Source organism: Anolis sagrei, chromosome 7 (assembly GCF_037176765.1).
Source record: "Anolis sagrei isolate rAnoSag1 chromosome 7, rAnoSag1.mat, whole genome shotgun sequence".
Classification (NCBI taxonomy): domain Eukaryota; kingdom Metazoa; phylum Chordata; class Lepidosauria; order Squamata; family Dactyloidae; genus Anolis; species Anolis sagrei.
Genome location: NC_090027.1, coordinates 4,844,702 through 4,861,557, shown reverse-complemented (window position 1 = coordinate 4,861,557; position 16,856 = coordinate 4,844,702). Strand labels below are relative to the sequence as shown.

General features: G+C 47.2%; 1 protein-coding gene across 1 annotated transcript in view; it reads left to right on the top strand.

Annotated features, from left to right (window-relative positions):
• Window positions 1-16,495, top strand: part of LOXL2 (lysyl oxidase like 2) — a 104,636-nt gene extending 88,141 nt beyond the window's left edge. The window contains exons 11-14 of the mRNA XM_060787451.2: window positions 2,655-2,770; window positions 6,278-6,414; window positions 10,521-10,632; window positions 15,566-16,495. Of these exons, the coding sequence (XP_060643434.2) occupies window positions 2,655-2,770; window positions 6,278-6,414; window positions 10,521-10,632; window positions 15,566-15,639 (439 nt within the window). The 3' untranslated portion in view covers window positions 15,640-16,495. The remainder of the gene's footprint in view (window positions 1-2,654; window positions 2,771-6,277; window positions 6,415-10,520; window positions 10,633-15,565) is intronic.
• The last annotated feature ends 361 nt before the right edge of the window (window positions 16,496-16,856 follow it).

Sequence of the window (16,856 nt, the reverse complement as noted above, 5' to 3'; positions counted from 1 at the left end):
AAACAGGAATATTGCATTCAAATCACCCCTGACAGATGGCCATCCTGCCTCTGTTTAAAAGCCTCCAAAGAAGGAGCCTCCACCACACTCCAGGGCAGAGAGTTCCACTGCTGAACGGCTCTCACAGTCAGGAAGTTCTTCCTCGTGTTCAGATGGAATCTCCTCTCTTGTAGTTTGAAGCCATTGCTCCATTGCGTCCTAGTCTCCAAGGAAGCAGAAAACAAGCTTGCTCCCTCCTCCTCCCTGTGGCTTCCTCTCACATATTTATCCATGGCTCTCATCATACCTCCTCTCATCCTTCTCTTCTTCAGGCTAAACATGCCCAGCTCCTTAAGCCGCTCCTCATAGGGCTTGTTCTCCAGACCCTTGATCATTTTAGTCGCCCTCCTGTGGACACATTCCGGCTTGTCAATATCTCTCTTCAATTGTGGTGCCAGAATTGGAATAGGCAGTGTAACGAACATAGGAATATGGAACAATTGGATGATGAGACTGGATCTTGATTTTAACTATGAGACACTAATGAGATGTTTTATTGATTTATATTGACTGTTTATTATGCTACTGTTTTAATTGTTTTTAACAGTTTTATGTTGTTCTGAGCATTGAATTTTGCTATTGTTGACCACTCTGAGTTGCCCGAGAGCTGAGAAAAGCGGTATACACATATAGTAAATAAATAAACAAATAAACAAATAAATGAGGCCCCCGGTGGCGCAGTGGGTTAAAGCACTGAGCTGCTGAGCTTGTTGATTGAAAGGTCGCAGGTTCGATTCTGGGGAGTGGCGTGAGCTTCCGCTGTCAGCCCTAGCTTCTGCCAACCTAGCAGTTCGAAAACATGCAAATGTGAGTAGATCAATAGGTACCGCTCCAGCGGGAAGGTAACGGCGCTCAATGCAGTCATGTCGGCCACATGACTTTGGAGGTGTCTACGGACAACGCTGGCTCTTCGGCTTAGAAATGGAGATGAGCACCACACCCCAGAGTCAGACACGGCTGGACTTAATGTCAGGGGACTACCTCTACCTTTACCTTAAATAAATAAATGTCCTTTGACCAGTCTCTGGCCCCTTGGAGTGCCTCTGATGTTGCTGCAAGGAGGTCCTCCCTTGTTCATGTGGCAGGGCTCAGGTTGCATTGCAGCAGGTGGTCAGTGGTTTGCTCTTCTCCGCACTCGCATGTCATGGATTCCACTTTGTGGCCCCATTTCTTAAGGTTGGCTCTGCATCTCGTGGTGCCCGAGCACAGTCTGTTCAGCACCTTCCAAGTTGCCCCGTCTTCTGTGTGCGCAAGGGGGAGTCTCTCATTTGGTATCGGCCATGGCTGTTGCGACCCAGAGCAGGAAACTGGACCCTCTTGACAACAATCCACCACACTTGACTGCAGGAATACAATCCTTTTTATGGAAGAACATTGAATGCAAAGCAGAGGAAGAATCAGAGGTAAATAAAAACCATAGCAAAACAGCAGCAAGCAATGTCCATGAATGAGTCCATAAAAAACCACAGCAAATGGTGAGTTACCCTTGATGAATCATGAAATCTGCTAGCTCCCAGCTAACAGCACTTGGAACAACTTGAGAAACTACAAGAAACCCAGCCACTTGAATCAGGAGGCCTCCACAGGCTTGCACTTGGAACTGGAACGATGCCTGGTCTGAATGCAGCTTCAGACCCGGCACTCTTAAAAGAGAGAAATCTATTACGAGACACGCCTGAAGTTTTCGTTTGCATTTCTCTCAATCTTTCTGACCTCCATAAACTTTGTGCTTCTCCCCTGCTCTGCCAGATCTGCCCCTCCTTCCCTTATTAGGCTGACCAGGTGTCAGATTCTCTGGGGAACTAAGGCTGGGAGAAAAAGGGAGTGAAACTTCTCCGCAAGGGAGTGAAACATCTCCGCTCGGTTCGGAATGAATGTTCTCATGGGAACTTTGACTTTCACTTTCCAAGGGTGTGGGATTTTCACTATTCAACCCATCATCTGTATTAACATCTACATTGGCCTCAGAATCAACATTGACATCTACATTGGCATCAGGAAATACAGTCAAAGAATCAGGTACAGGGTCACACAGAGGCTGAACCCCAACAATGGCTTGAGATTCCAGATTTTGGCCTGCCACTTTTGGGCTCTCGCTTATTGAGGTGTTCCTGCGAGTATCTCTGTAGATCTTCAGAAGCTATTTCTTGATTTAAAGCATTGGCTTGCTGGCTGATATCCAACCAGGGAATGGGATGGAGATGTCACTGCCAGAAATGACCTGAAGGGACACAACAACAACAACAACAACAACAACAACAACAACAACAACATAAATGAGAATAAATAAATAAATGAGAATATATAAACCCCACTTACTTAGTTTCCAACAGAATGGGCTCCCTTCATTTCAGAAAGATTCAGGGGGGTCCCGTTCTGATTAATAATCCGAATCTCAGAAGCTTCGTAATTGTTTGGTTCTGATTTACTGACTCGTTTCTCTGCCATTTTTACAGCTATCAGGATGAAACTTGGCACACTTGTAGGCAACATTTATGAATTTGAGTCTGCCAAGTTTCAGAGCATTTCGGTCATCCACTGATTTTCAGGAAATTTTTAAAACGATCCCATGCTATCTTTAATTTCAGTGTTTGCTTCCCTTCTGGTTCCCGCAGGCATTACCACAGCATGGAGATTTTCACACATTACGACCTCCTGGATCAAAAAGGGAAAAAAGTGGCTGAAGGACACAAAGCCAGCTTTTGCCTCGAAGACAGTGGCTGTTCAGAAGGTATGTACGATTCTCATCTACCCTCAACGTGTATTCTAACATTTCTTCCCAGGCTGGAGTCGAGATTAGTCTTGTTGATAACACACATTTCAGCAGTTGCTAATGTTTAGAATGAACTACTTAGGACCTTATCACATTGGGAGATGATCCATTTTCGATCCTCTTTGGAACGCGATTCTGAAGAGGTCCTATCACACGACGTTTGTCCCATTCCGCCAGTTAATCTGTTGGAATCCAGCAGATTAATGCCACAGACGTGAAGTAATTGTACACATGCAAAATGCCACAGACGTGGAGTAATTGTACACATGATTCGAATCATGTTTTTTTTATTTACAGTGATCGTAAGGTGCTGATTTTACTTATGATCATGAAATCAGTGTGCATTGTGTCAGCTGAAATCTCAGAGAACAGTAGTTCGAGATTTCTAGGCTACGAGGGTTGACTGAAAAGTAATGCCTCCACCTTCGTAACTCTTCAACAGATTTATTTACTTCTACCCCGCCCTTCTCAACCCCCGAGGGGGGGACTCAGGGCGGCTTACAACCAGCACAATTCGATGCCAACAATTCAACAGATAAAATACATAACAACAATTACCACAATAGTTCAGACATTCAATTAATACAATAACAACTAAAAAGACAATCTAGTGGCCAACGTTCACTGAATTCTAAAATCCGTAAGTCCGTTCAGCATTACCATAGTCCTTTCCAAATTCTGGTCGTCATTACCTTGTCAGTTTGCCAGATTACCCAAAGGCCTGGTCCCATATCCATGTTTTCAGCTTCCTTCTGAAGGAGAGGAGGGATGTTGATGACCTAATTTCCCTGGGGAGTGAGTTCCACAGGTGAGGGGCCACCACTGAGAAGGCCCTGTCCCTCGCCCCTACCAGCCTGACTTGTGATAGAGGCGGGGCCGAGAGCAGGGCCTCCCCAGAAGATCTTAAACTCCGAGATGGGATATAGAAGGAGATACGTTTGGACAGGTACACTGGGCCAGAGCCATATAGGGTTTTATAGTACTGGTATGCGGCAGGTACTGGCTTGCTCAGTAGACTATTCTCTACAGTTCCATTTTGGTGGGAAGCCTTTGTTGCACTCCAGGTCAGGAAAAGGCCCTCTGACTTTAAACACACCATACGAAGAATGAAGAAACAAATCTTCTTTTATTGAAGCTTAATAAATAGCCAGGAGAAATATATGCTTGTAATAAAATAAGAAAGTTCCAAAAAGTGATAAGCCCATAAAAGGTAGTAACACAAAGCAATGTCCACACCAGATATAAAAGCAATCCAAGACAGCAATTTTCCAGACAGGAATCAACAGGATGCAAAGGCTTAAAAACCCCACAAGAACAAGACCCCTTGAATAGGATTTCCATGGCACATGAACTTGATTTCCAAACGATGCCTGATCTAACAGGTTTCCCCTTCAGGCAAACCTTATATCCCAAAACTCAGAAAATGGTTTTGCTTTCCCCCACATTGACCCCTTATCAGACGAAGCCTTTCAGAGCGACGTAAACACTGAGTTTGCTGTCGATCCTGGCTAATCTCCAGCCGCCTATTCATCAGCTCCTATCTAGCTCTGGCTGCTCATTAAAACTCCCAGGTTGTTTTCCAAACCCAAATCCTGAGAGCTCACAGAGAGAGGGAGAGAACCGTCACTGCTAGGCCCAGCAGGGATATTCTCATGAGAAACTGCCCTTTGCACTGGGTCCTCTCTGTCATTGTCTGCATGAAAATCATTGACCAAACCATCTCCATCTTGCACCTCAGCCTCGGCACCATCATTTCCCTCGCCATTTCCCACATCAGGATCCTGAAACACAAACACAGGCTGATTCCCAACAGCCTTAGCATTGAACAGTTGTGTTGTTAAAGTGCAAAGTATGGAACCCTGTGCAGACGGTCGGGCAATTTGACTTAAGCAACGTCATTGAAGGTGTCACCCCAAAGGAAATTCATCAGAGAATGCAAGCTGTTTTTGGTGATTGTGTTGATGTGAGGACTGTGCGTTGCTGAGCGAGTAAGCTTAAAGATGTTGAGGTGGGAACATCTGACTTCCAATCCAATAAGCCTTCATTGGCATATACATAGCAAAGAGGTATAAAATACAGTACAAACCACCTTGCTGCTGTTGGAGTCAGGGGGGCAGCTTTAAACTGGCTGTCCTCCTTTCTTCACAACCGTGGACAGCCCACCAAGCCCACCAAACCCTTCCAGTATTTTCTGTTGGTCATAGGAGTTCTGTGTGCCAAGATTGGTTCAGTTCCATCATTGGGGGAGTTCAGAATGCTCTTTGATTGTAGGTGAACTATAAATCCCAGCAACTACAACTCCCAAATAACAAAATCAATCCCTCCCAGTATTCAAATTTGGGTGTATTGGGTATTTGTGCCAAGTTTGGGTATTTGTGCCAAGTTTGGTCCAGTGATCGAAAATACATCCTGCATATCAGATATTTACATGATGATTCATAACAATAGCAAAAATTTCAGTGATGAAGTAGCAACGAAAATAACGTTGTGGTCGGGGGTCACCACAACATGGAGAACTGTATTAAGGGGTCAAGGCATTAGGAAGGTTGAGAAACACTGGCGTAGAGCCAGGGGTGGCTCGTCCATTACGCGAAGTAAGCGGTCGCAGTACACTTTTTTTTGCCAGGGGGGGGGAGAAACAGAGAGAGGGGGAAGGGGAGCTACTTGACCTGCCCCACCCCCTTTCCCTTATGGGGGAGGGGGGAGAAACAGAGAGAGGGGAGAGGGGTGCTGCTTGACTTCCCCCCAGGGGTGGCTCAACCCATTACGCAAAGTAAGCATTTGCAGTAGAGTTGATTCTGCCCAGGGGCGCTCTTGAGGCGCTCTTGGGGGAAAATAGACCTTGACATATGCGAGTTGTCGTTACTGGGATGTATAGTTCACGTACAATCAAAGAGCATTCTGAACTCCACCAAGGATAGAATTGATTTTGGGAGAACCATCAAACAATGATGGATCTGGACCAAACTTGGCAGGAATACTCAGTATGTCCAAATGTGAACACTGGTGGAGTTTGGGGGAAATAGACCTTGACATTCGGGAGCTGTAGTTGCTGGGATTTATAGTTCACCTACAACCAAAGAGCATTCTGAACTCCACCAATGATGGAACGGAACCAAATATGGCACACAGAATTCCCACGACGAACAGAATATATATATATATATATATATATATATATATATATATATATATATCTGTTTGCTGCTTACACAACCAAAATTGGATCAGACCCCGAGTTCCTTGAACTAATTGTACAACCTAGAACCGCCCCAGGCAAAGCTGGGCAAAGGAGAGGATTTAAGCGCAGCCAAACCATCGTCCAGAAAGAACATCTGGAGTATCCCAGCTGAATCCAGTAGCCAAGCTCTTCCTGGAAGATGAGCAAGCTCTTAGGTATTTTCCAAAGGGACCTCGAAACGATCTCAGTGCTGATCCTGCCTTTGTTTCTGTTTCCCCGTTCAGGAATCGAGCCTCAGTATGGATGTTACAATTTCGGGGAGCAAGGGATCACCTCTGGGTGCTACGACATCTACCAGCATGGTCTCGACTGCCAGTGGATTGATGTAACAGATGTCAAGGCAGGAGACTATATCCTCCAGGTAGGATGCAGGTGTGCAAGCTAAGGACACCGACAATCAACTTAGCCCAAATGCGTCAAACCCAACTGCTCATGCAACCGGCAGTAACTTTTTTAGAGTATCTCCTATCCAAAATGCTTCGGGCCAGAAATGCTTTGGATTTCATTTTTGCATTACTATTATAATTATTTTAGAATGGCACATAAAAAAGGTAAAGGTTTTCCCCTGACGTTAAGTCCAGTTGTGTCCAACTCTGGGGTGTGGTGGTTATCTCCATTTCTAAGCCGAAGAGCCGGCATTGTCCGTAGACACCTCCGAGGTCATGTGGCCAGCATGACTGCATGGAGCGCCATTACCTTCCCACTGGAGCGGTCCCTATTAATCTACTCACTTTTGCATGTTTTCAAACTGATCATAGAATCAAAGAGTTGGAAGAGACCTGGTCATGGGCCATCCAGTCCAACCCCATTCTACCAAGAAGCAGGAATATTGCATTCAAAGCACCCCTGACAGATGGCCATCCAGCCTCTGTTTCAAAGCTTCCAAAGAAGGAGCCTCCACCACACTCCGGGGCAGAGAGTTCCACTGCTGAACGGCTCTCACAGTCAGGAAGTTCTTCCTCATGTTCAGATGGAATCTCCTCTCTTGTAGTTTGAAGCCATTCCTCCTTTGCGTCTCCAGGGAAGCAGAAAACAAGCTTGCTCCCTCCTCCTCCCTGTGGCTTCCTCTCACATATTTATACATGGCTATCATGTCTCCTCTCAGCCTTCTCTTCTTCAGGCTAAACATGCCCAGCTCCTTAAGCCGCTCCTCATAGGGCTTGTTCTCCAGACCCTGGATCATTTTAGTTGCCCTCCTCTGGACACAATATTCCAGCTTGTCAATATCTCTCTTGAATTGTGGTGCCCAGAATTGGACACAATATTCCAGGTGTGGTCTAATCAAAGTGGAATAGAGCATGGGGAGCATGACTTCCCTAGATCTAGCAGAAGGGACTTAAAAGGCCCTCCAAAAATTACAACACATGTGCAAAACTACACATAGATATATACACAAACACACATATATACACAAATATATACACATGCACATAGACACATATATACACACAAAACACACATACACAGACTGGGTCGCAGGAACGCATGGCAGGGGATGGCTAGTACATCTATATAAATAAAAAATGTAATGTTCGTTTGTGGGATTAACAGAACTCAAAAACCACTGGACGAATTGACACCAAATTTGGACACAAGACACCTAACAACCCAATGTATGTCCTTCACTCAAAAAAATGATTTTGTCATTTGGGAGTCGTAGTTGCTGGGATTTATAGTTCACCTACAATCAAAGAGCATTCTGAACCCCACCAATGAGGGAATTTAACCAAACTTGGCACACAGTTCTCCCATGACCAACAGAAAATATTGGAAGGGCTTGGTGGGCAGTGTCCTTTGGTTTTGGAGTTGTAGTTCACCTACATCCAAAGATCACTATGGACTCAGACAGTGATGGATCTGGACCAAACTCTACACAAATACTCAATATGCCGAAATGTGAACACTGGTGGAGTTTGGGGAAAATAGAATCTTGACATTTGGGAGTTAATTGACATCAAATTTGGATACAATACGCCTCTCAGGCCGATGAGTGACCATCACTCATAAAAACACTGAAAAACACAGCAGAAGGGACTTAAAAAGCCAAAAAAGCAAAAAGATGCTACAGCGCATGCACAAAAACAACTCCCCTTGGCAAACAAAACACCCAAAAGCATATCCACACTCTCTTCCAGACTACAGCTCCCAGCATCCCCTTGACCAGGCCCTTTAGGAGAGGAAGATGATCCAAATGCACTGCTTCGAAGATGCAAGCTTTCTCCTCCTTGGATTTCTTTGAGAGCATCCCAATCTCAACATATTTCCAATTTCCTATTCCTGGATTGCAACTCCCAGCAATCCTCAAGATATATCGATTAGATGGAGATAGATAGGTAGGTAGGTAGATTGATCAGGACTGCTGGGAGTTGCAGTCCAAGAATAGGTAGAGAAGGGAGAAAGGGAAAGGGAAGGGAAAGGGGGGTAGGAAGGGAAGAGGAAGAGAAGGAAGGGAGGAGCATAGTGTCTAGATCTAAGGAAGTCATGCTACCCCTCTATTCTGCTTTGGTTAGACCACATCTGGAATATTGTGTCCAATTCTGGGCACCACAGTTCAAGAGAGATATTGACTCTAAGCTGGAATGTGTCCAGAGGAGGGTGACTAAAATGATCAAGGGTCTGGAGAACAAGCCCTATGAGGAGCGGCTTAGGGAACTGGGCATGTTTAGCCTGAAGAAGAGAAGGCTGAGAGGAGACATGATAGCCATGTATAAATATGTGAGCGGAAGCCACAGGGAGGAGGGAGCAAGCTTGTTTTCTGCTTCCTTGGAGACTAGGACGCAATGGAACAATGGCTTCCAACTACAAGAGAGGAGATTCCATCTGAACATTAGGAAGAACTTCCTGACTGTGAGAGCCGTTCAGCAGTGGAACTCTCTGCCCCGGAGTGTGGTGGAGGCTCCTTCTTTGGAAGCTTTTAAGCAGAGGCTGGATGGCCATTTGTCAGGGGTGATTTGAATGCAATATTCCTGCTTCTTGGCAGAATGGGGTTGGACTGGATGGCCCAGGAGGTCTCTTCCAACTCTAGGATTCCATGATTCTATGATTCTATGAAGCAGGCCTGTAGCCAGGATTTCGTTTCGGGGGGGGGGGGGGGGCTGAATTTTTTTTCAGGGGGGGTTTCGGGGGGGGCTGAGTCTGAGTGAAAGAGGGTCTAGCCTAGCAAACCTTTTGTATCGTTACCCCAATACCCCCATGCATATGGGATATATTGAGTATGGTGATCAGATCATGATATGAATAAACATAACAGTTTAAATAATGTACCAATAAGGCCTTTTCGCGAACCACCATGAAAATTTCGGGGGGGGCTGAAGCCCCCCGAGCCCCCCCCCCCCCCCCGGCTACATGCCTGCTATGAAGGAAGGAAAGAAGGAAGGAAGGAAGGAAGGAAGGAAGGAAGGAAGGAAGGAAGGAAGAGAACAAAAGAAAAAAGAGAGGGAAGGAAGGAAGGACAGAAAGAGGAAGGTTGGCCACAGTAACGTTTGGTGGGTACAGCTAGTATATAATAAGATGTCTTTGGGGTGAGGCCCCAAATCTAAACAAAGAATTCATTAGAGCAGTGGTTCTCAAACTTCCTAATGCCGCGACCCCTTTGTACAGTTCCTCATGTTGTGGTGACCCCCAACCATAATATTATTTTCATTGCTACTTCACAACTGTAATTTTGCTACTGTTATGAATGGCAATCTAAATATCTGATATGCAGGATATATTTTCAGTCACTGGACCAAATTTGGCACAAATATCCAATACTCCAAATTTGAATACTGGTGAGGTTGGGGGTGATTGATTTTGTTATTTGGTAATGCTGGAGTTGCTGGGATTTATAGTTCACCTAAAATCAAAGAGCCTTCTGAACTCCACCAATGATGGAATTGAATCAAACTGGGCACACATAATTCCCATGACCAAAAGAAAATACTGGGAAGGTCTGGTGGACATTGACCTTGAGTTTTTTGGAGTTGTAGTTCACCTACATCCAGAGAACAATGATGGATCTGGCACGAATACTCAATATGCCCAAATGTGAACACTGGTAGAGTTTGGAGAAAATAGACCTTGCCATTTGGGAGTTGTAATTGTTGGGATTTATAGTTCACCCACAATGAAATAGCATTCTGAACCCCACCAATGATAGAATTGGACCAAACTTTCCACACAGAACCCCCATGACCAACAGAAAATACTATGTTTTCTGATGGTCTTTGGCGACCCCTCTGACACCCCCTCGCAACCCCCATGTGGGTCCCGACCCCCAGGTTGAGAAACACTGCATTAGAGCGTGGGTATGAAGTCCAGGAGAAAATGCTTCTGGAACATGGCCATACAGCCCGGAAAACTCACAGCAACCCAGATTTAATCATTTTCATGCAAGATTTCCCCAAGACCTGAACTTTCTTCCTCCAAAGCAAAAAGTTTGGGATAGATCCTCCTAAGGCTCCACTGTTGGGTTTGTTTTTTTTCCAGCTCATTGTCAATCCAAACTATGAAGTGGCAGAGACGGATTTTACCAACAACATTATGAGATGTAAATGCAAATATGATTTCGACCGCGTCTGGTTGTACGAATGTCATACAGGTGGGTTCTCTCTCTCTTGTTTTTAGACTGGTTTTTCAGAGATACTTTATTCATTTTGGTATTGATATAACCTGTCACCCGTTAGGCTGCAGCCCCACTGTTTCAGTGGTTCCCAACCTGTGGTTCATGGACCACCAGTGGTCCCCAAGAACGAAAATATGGTCCGCAGCCTCACCATTACTACACCGTTGCCTTGAAACCATGCGGCAACTAGAGCGACTGGTCCCATGAAACCCTCTTATAGTGCCAAGGCAATAGGGATGTTGGGAGGGGAGAGGCTGACTACCCACGAAAGATTTCTACTTCCAGATCAACTCTAGATTATTAAATATGGTTTTCTGTAGGCAAGCAGAAGATGACTACTGGGTGGCATATGTTCTGTATCAGAAACTAGAGCTGATGTGGTCTATCCAATGCAATTTTCTGATTCGTAACCCTTTAGATATCAATGTTGGAGAGAGGTCCCCAGTCAAAGTGGTCCCTGGTCAAGTGGTCTCTAGTCAAGCGGTCCTGATCACATGGTCCCTGGTCAAAGTGGTCTCTAGTCAAGTGGTCCCTGGTCAAGTGGCCTTTAGTCAAAGTGTCCCCTGGTCAAGTGGTCCCTGGTCAAGTGGTCTCTAGTCAAAGTGGCCCCTAGTTAAGTGGCCCTGGACAAGTGGTCCCTAGTCAAATTCATCCCTGATCAAGTGATCCCTGGTCAAAGTGGTCCCTAGTCAAAGTGGTCTCTAGTCAAAGTGACCCCTGGTTAAAGTGGCCCCTAGTCAAGTGGTCCCTGGATCTATACTTACCTATATCCCAAGATCTGATCCCAGGTTTTCTGTTTATCATGCGGTCATGCGGACCTGGCCATGCGGTCCTGGTCACGTGGTCCCTGGTCAAAGTGGTCCCTAGTCAAAGCGGTCTCTAGTCAAGTGGTCCCTGGTCACGTGGTCTCTAGTCAAAGGGTCCCCTGGTCAAGTGGTCCCTGGTCAAGTGGTCTCTAGTCAAGTGGTCCTTGGTCAAATTCATCCCTGGTCAAAGTGGTCCCTAGTCAAAGCGGTCTCTAGTCAAGTGGTCCCTGGTCAAGTGGTCTCTAGTCAAGTGGTCTCTAGTCAAAGGGTCCCCTGGTCAAGTGGTCCCTGGTCAAGTGGTCTCTAGTCAAGTAGTCTCTAGTCAAAGTGGCCCCTAGTCAAGTGGTCCTGGGCAAGTGGTCCTTGGTCAAATTCATCCCTGGTCAAAGTGGTCCCTAGTCAAAGTGATCCCTAGTCAAAGTGGCCCCTAGTCAAGTGGCCCCTGGTCACATGGTCTCTAGTCAAAGTGGCCCCTAGTCAAGTGGCCCTGGACAAGTGGGCCCTGGTCAAATTCATCCCTGATCAAAGTGGTCCCTAGTCAAAGTGATCCCTAGTCAAAGTGGCCCCTAGTCAGGTGGCCCCTGGTCACGTGGTCTCTAGTCAAAGTGGCCCCTAGTCAAGTGGCCCTGGACAAGTGGTCCCTGGTCAAATTCATCCCTGATCAAAGTGGTCCCTAGTCAAAGTGATCCCTAGTCAAAGTGGCCCCTAGTCAAGTGGCCCTGGACAAGTGGTCCCTGGTCAAATTCATCCCTGGTCAAAGTGGTCCCTAGTCAAAGTGATCCCTAGTCAAAGTGGCCCCTAGTCAAGTGGCCCCTGGTCACATGGTCTCTAGTCAAAGTGGCCCCTAGTCAAGTGGCCCTGGAGAAGTGGTCCCTGGTCAAATTCATCCCTGATCAAAGTGGTCCCTAGTCAAAGTGATCCCTAGTCAAAGTGGCCCCTAGTCAGGTGGCCCCTGGTCACGTGGTCTCTAGTCAAAGTGGCCCCTAGTCAAGTGGCCCTGGACAAGTGGTCCCTGGTCAAATTCATCCCTGATCAAAGTGGTCCCTAGTCAAAGTGATCCCTAGTCAAAGTGGCCCCTAGTCAAGTGGCCCTGGACAAGTGGTCCCTGGTCAAATTCATCCCTGGTCAAAGTGGTCCCTAGTCAAAGTGATCCCTAGTCAAAGTGGCCCCTAGTCAAGTGGCCCCTGGTCACATGGTCTCTAGTCAAAGTGGCCCCTAGTCAAGTGGCCCTGGACAAGTGGTCCCTGGTCAAATTCATCCCTGATCAAAGTGGTCCCTAGTCAAAGTGATCCCTAGTCAAAGTGGCCCCTAGTCAGGTGGCCCCTGGTCACGTGGTCTCTAGTCAAAGTGGCCCCTAGTCAAGTGGCCCTGGACAAGTGGTCCCTGGTCAAATTCATCCCTGATCAAAGTGGTCCCTAGTCAAAGTGATCCCTAGTCAAAGTGGCCCCTAGTCAAGTGGCCCTGGACAAGTGGTCCCTGGTCAAATTCATCCCTGGTCAAAGTGGTCCCTAGTCAAAGTGATCCCTAGTCAAAGTGGCCCCTAGTCAAGTGGCCCCTGGTCACATGGTCTCTAGTCAAAGTGGCCCCTAGTCAAGTGGCCCTGGAGAAGTGGTCCCTGGTCAAATTCATCCCTGATCAAAGTGGTCCCTAGTCAAAGTGATCCCTAGTCAAAGTGGCCCCTAGTCAGGTGGCCCCTGGTCACGTGGTCTCTAGTCAAAGTGGCCCCTAGTCAAGTGGCCCTGGACAAGTGGTCCCTGGTCAAATTCATCCCTGATCAAAGTGGTCCCTAGTCAAAGTGATCCCTAGTCAAAGTGCCCCCTGGTCACGTGGTCTCTAGTCAAAGCGGTCTCTAGTCAAGTGGTCCCTGGTCAAGTGGTCTCTAGTCAAGTGGACTCTAGTCAAAGGGTCCCCTGGTCAAGTGGTCCCTGGTCAAGTGGTCTCTAGTCAAGTGGTCTCTAGTCAAAGTGGCCCCTAGTCAAGTGGTCCTGGGCAAGTGGTCCTTGGTCAAATTCATCCCTGGTCAAAGTGATCCCTAGTCAAAGTGGCCCCTAGTCAAGTGGCCCCTGGTCACATGGTCTCTAGTCAAAGTGGCCCCTAGTCAAGTGGCCCTGGACAAGTGGTCCCTGGTCAAATTCATCCCTGATCAAAGTGGTCCCTAGTCAAAGTGATCCCTAGTCAAAGTGGCCCCTAGTCAAGTGGCCCTGGACAAGTGGTCCCTGGTCAAATTCATCCCTGGTCAAAGTGGTCCCTAGTCAAAGTGATCCCTACTCAAAGTGGCCCCTAGTCAAGTGGCCCCTGGTCACATGGTCTCTAGTCAAAGTGGCCCCTAGTCAAGTGGCCCTGGACAAGTGGTCCCTGGTCAAATTCATCCCTGATCAAAGTGGTCCCTAGTCAAAGTGATCCCTAGTCAAAGTGGCCCCTAGTCAAGTGGCCCCTGGTCACATGGTCTCTAGTCAAAGTGGCCCCTAGTCAAGTGGCCCTGGAGAAGTGGTCCCTGGTCAAATTCATCCCTGATCAAAGTGGTCCCTAGTCAAAGTGATCCCTAGTCAAAGTGGCCCCTAGTCAAGTGGCCCCTGGTCACATGGTCTCTAGTCAAAGTGGCCCCTAGTCAAGTGGCCCTGGAGAAGTGGTCCCTGGTCAAATTCATCCCTGGTCAAAGTGGTCCCTAGTCAAAGTGATCCCTAGTCAAAGTGGCCCCTAGTCAAGTGGCCCCTGGTCACATGGTCTCTAGTCAAAGTGGCCCCTAGTCAAGTGGCCCTGGACAAGTGGTCCCTGGTCAAATTCATCCCTGATCAAAGTGGTCCCTAGTCAAAGTGATCCCTAGTCAAAGTGGCCCCTAGTCAAGTGGCCCTGGACAAGTGGTCCCTGGTCAAATTCATCCCTGATCAAAGTGGTCCCTAGTCAAAGTGATCCCTAGTCAAAGTGGCCCCTAGTCAAGTGGCCCTGGACAAGTGGTCCCTGGTCAAATTCATCCCTGATCAAAGTGGTCCCTAGTCAAAGTGATCCCTAGTCAAAGTGGCCCCTAGTCAAGTGGCCCCTGGTCACATGGTCTCTAGTCAAAGTGGCCCCTAGTCAAGTGGCCCTGGAGAAGTGGTCCCTGGTCAAATTCATCCCTGATCAAAGTGGTCCCTAGTCAAAGTGATCCCTAGTCAAAGTGGCCCCTAGTCAAGTGGCCCCTGGTCACATGGTCTCTAGTCAAAGTGGCCCCTAGTCAAGTGGCCCTGGACAAGTGGTCCCTGGTCAAATTCATCCCTGATCAAAGTGGTCCCTAGTCAAAGTGATCCCTAGTCAAAGTGGCCCCTAGTCAAGTGGCCCTGGACAAGTGGTCCCTGGTCAAATTCATCCCTGATCAAAGTGGTCCCTAGTCAAAGTGATCCCTAGTCAAAGTGGCCCCTAGTCAAGTGGCCCTGGACAAGTGGTCCCTGGTCAAATTCATCCCTGGTCAAAGTGGTCCCTAGTTAAAGTGATCCCTAGTCAAAGTGGCCCCTGGTCACATGGTCTCTAGTCAAAGTGGCCCCTAGTCAAGTGGCCCTGGACAAGTGGGCCCTGGTCAAATTCATCCCTGATCAAAGTGGTCCCTAGTCAAAGTGATCCCTAGTCAAAGTGGCCCCTAGTCAAGTGGCCCCTGGTCAAGTGGTCCCTAGTCAAAGTGGTCTCTAGTCAATGTGTCCCCTTGGCAAGTGGCCCCTGGTCAAGTGGTCTCTAGTCAAACTAGACAGTCCACGTTTCACAGGCATATAGCAGGGTTGGGAGGACAAGGTTTTATAAACAAGCCCCTTGGTCTCCCTACGGATGTCCTGGTCCTCAAACACTCTTTGCACATTTGGAAAAATGCTGTACTCGCAAAGCTCAGGCAGTATTGTATTTCAGTCTCAATGTTGATGTCTGTAGACAGTCCACGTTTCACAGGCATATAGCAGGGTTGGGAGGACAATAGTTTTATAAACAAGCCCCTTGCTCTCCCTACGGATGTCCCGGTCCTCAAACACGCTCTGCTTCATTCAGAAAAAAGCTGCACTTGCAGAGCTCAGGCGGTGTTGTAGTTCAGTGCTCCTAATAACCCAGCTACCAATAACATATCTTTGCTTTTTCTCTCCCGACAGTCAACTCCTACAGCGACTCAATAGAAGAGAAATTTAATCACCAGAAAGGACTGATGACCAACCTGGTGTCTTAATCCAGATTTTAGGAACGATGACGTTGCCCTTTCTTCCCGTGATTTCCCAAACCACTGCTCAGAAAAGAAAGTAATCAAGAAAACAACTATGAACTTTAAAAATTAGCTTTGTAAGTTATTTTCAAGGGTGTGTTCGTTGCCTATTTTGTGTGTGTGTGTTCAGCAGCAACAGAAGTAGCGTTGACTCTCCAAGATCGTCATTTCAAGCTCTCCGGCCACCTTGGTTCACCACGACCAAGGCAGCAGCACCACCTCGTGGACAACCCACACCAAGGATGTCTGGATCTTCCAAGTTATGACTTTCCCCCCATTCCCACCAAGGAACGTCTTCCACAACTCCACATTCTGTCTAAGTAGGACTTGAAGGTCTCACTCAACACTACGGGTGCAGAACGGAAGACCCGTGGAAGTCCTCAGAGTCTACGTAATGGAGTCTCCAAGAGCACTTGACAGTTTGATAACAGCATGATGGGGAAACGTTGCTCAACGCCTTCCCCGTATCTTGGTTTCCAAAGCCACTAGACTGTGAATTTTTACTGCCGTTGACCCACTTCAATGCCTTCTCCCGCTCCACCTTCCGTACTACAACGGAATTACTCTGGTGTTGTGTGCTTGTGCCAGTCCCTTCTGTCCCCCATTTTGCCAGGCTATCCTTTGATATCTTTTGTGGACATGTTACTAAATGCATCGCAGTTATTTTATTTATTTATTTGTCGTGTCAGGGCAACCAGTCAATTATATTACATTTCTAACAGAACAAAGCAAACAAACAGACAAAACACAAAATTTCTGAGTTTGGTAGTTGGTTAAATGTCCTTTGACCAGTATCTGGCCCCTTGGAGTGCTTCTGGTGTTGCCGCAAGAAGGTCCTCCATTGTGCATGTGGCAGAGCTCAGGGTGCATTGCAACAGGTGGTCAGTGGTTTGCTCTTCTCCACACTCGCATGTCGTGGATTCCACTTTGTGGCCCCATTTCTTGAGGTTGGCTCTGCATCTCATGGTGCCAGAGCGCAGTCTGTTCAGCGCCTTCCAAGTCGCCCAGTCTTCTGTGTGCTCAGGGGGGAGTCTCCCATTTGGTATCAGCCATGGATTGAGGTTCTGGGTTTGAGCCTGCCACTTTTGGACTCTCGCTTGCTGAGGTGTTCCAGCGAGTGTCTCTGTAGATCTAAGAAAACTATTTCTAGATTTAAGTTGTTGCTGTGCTGGCTGATACCCAAA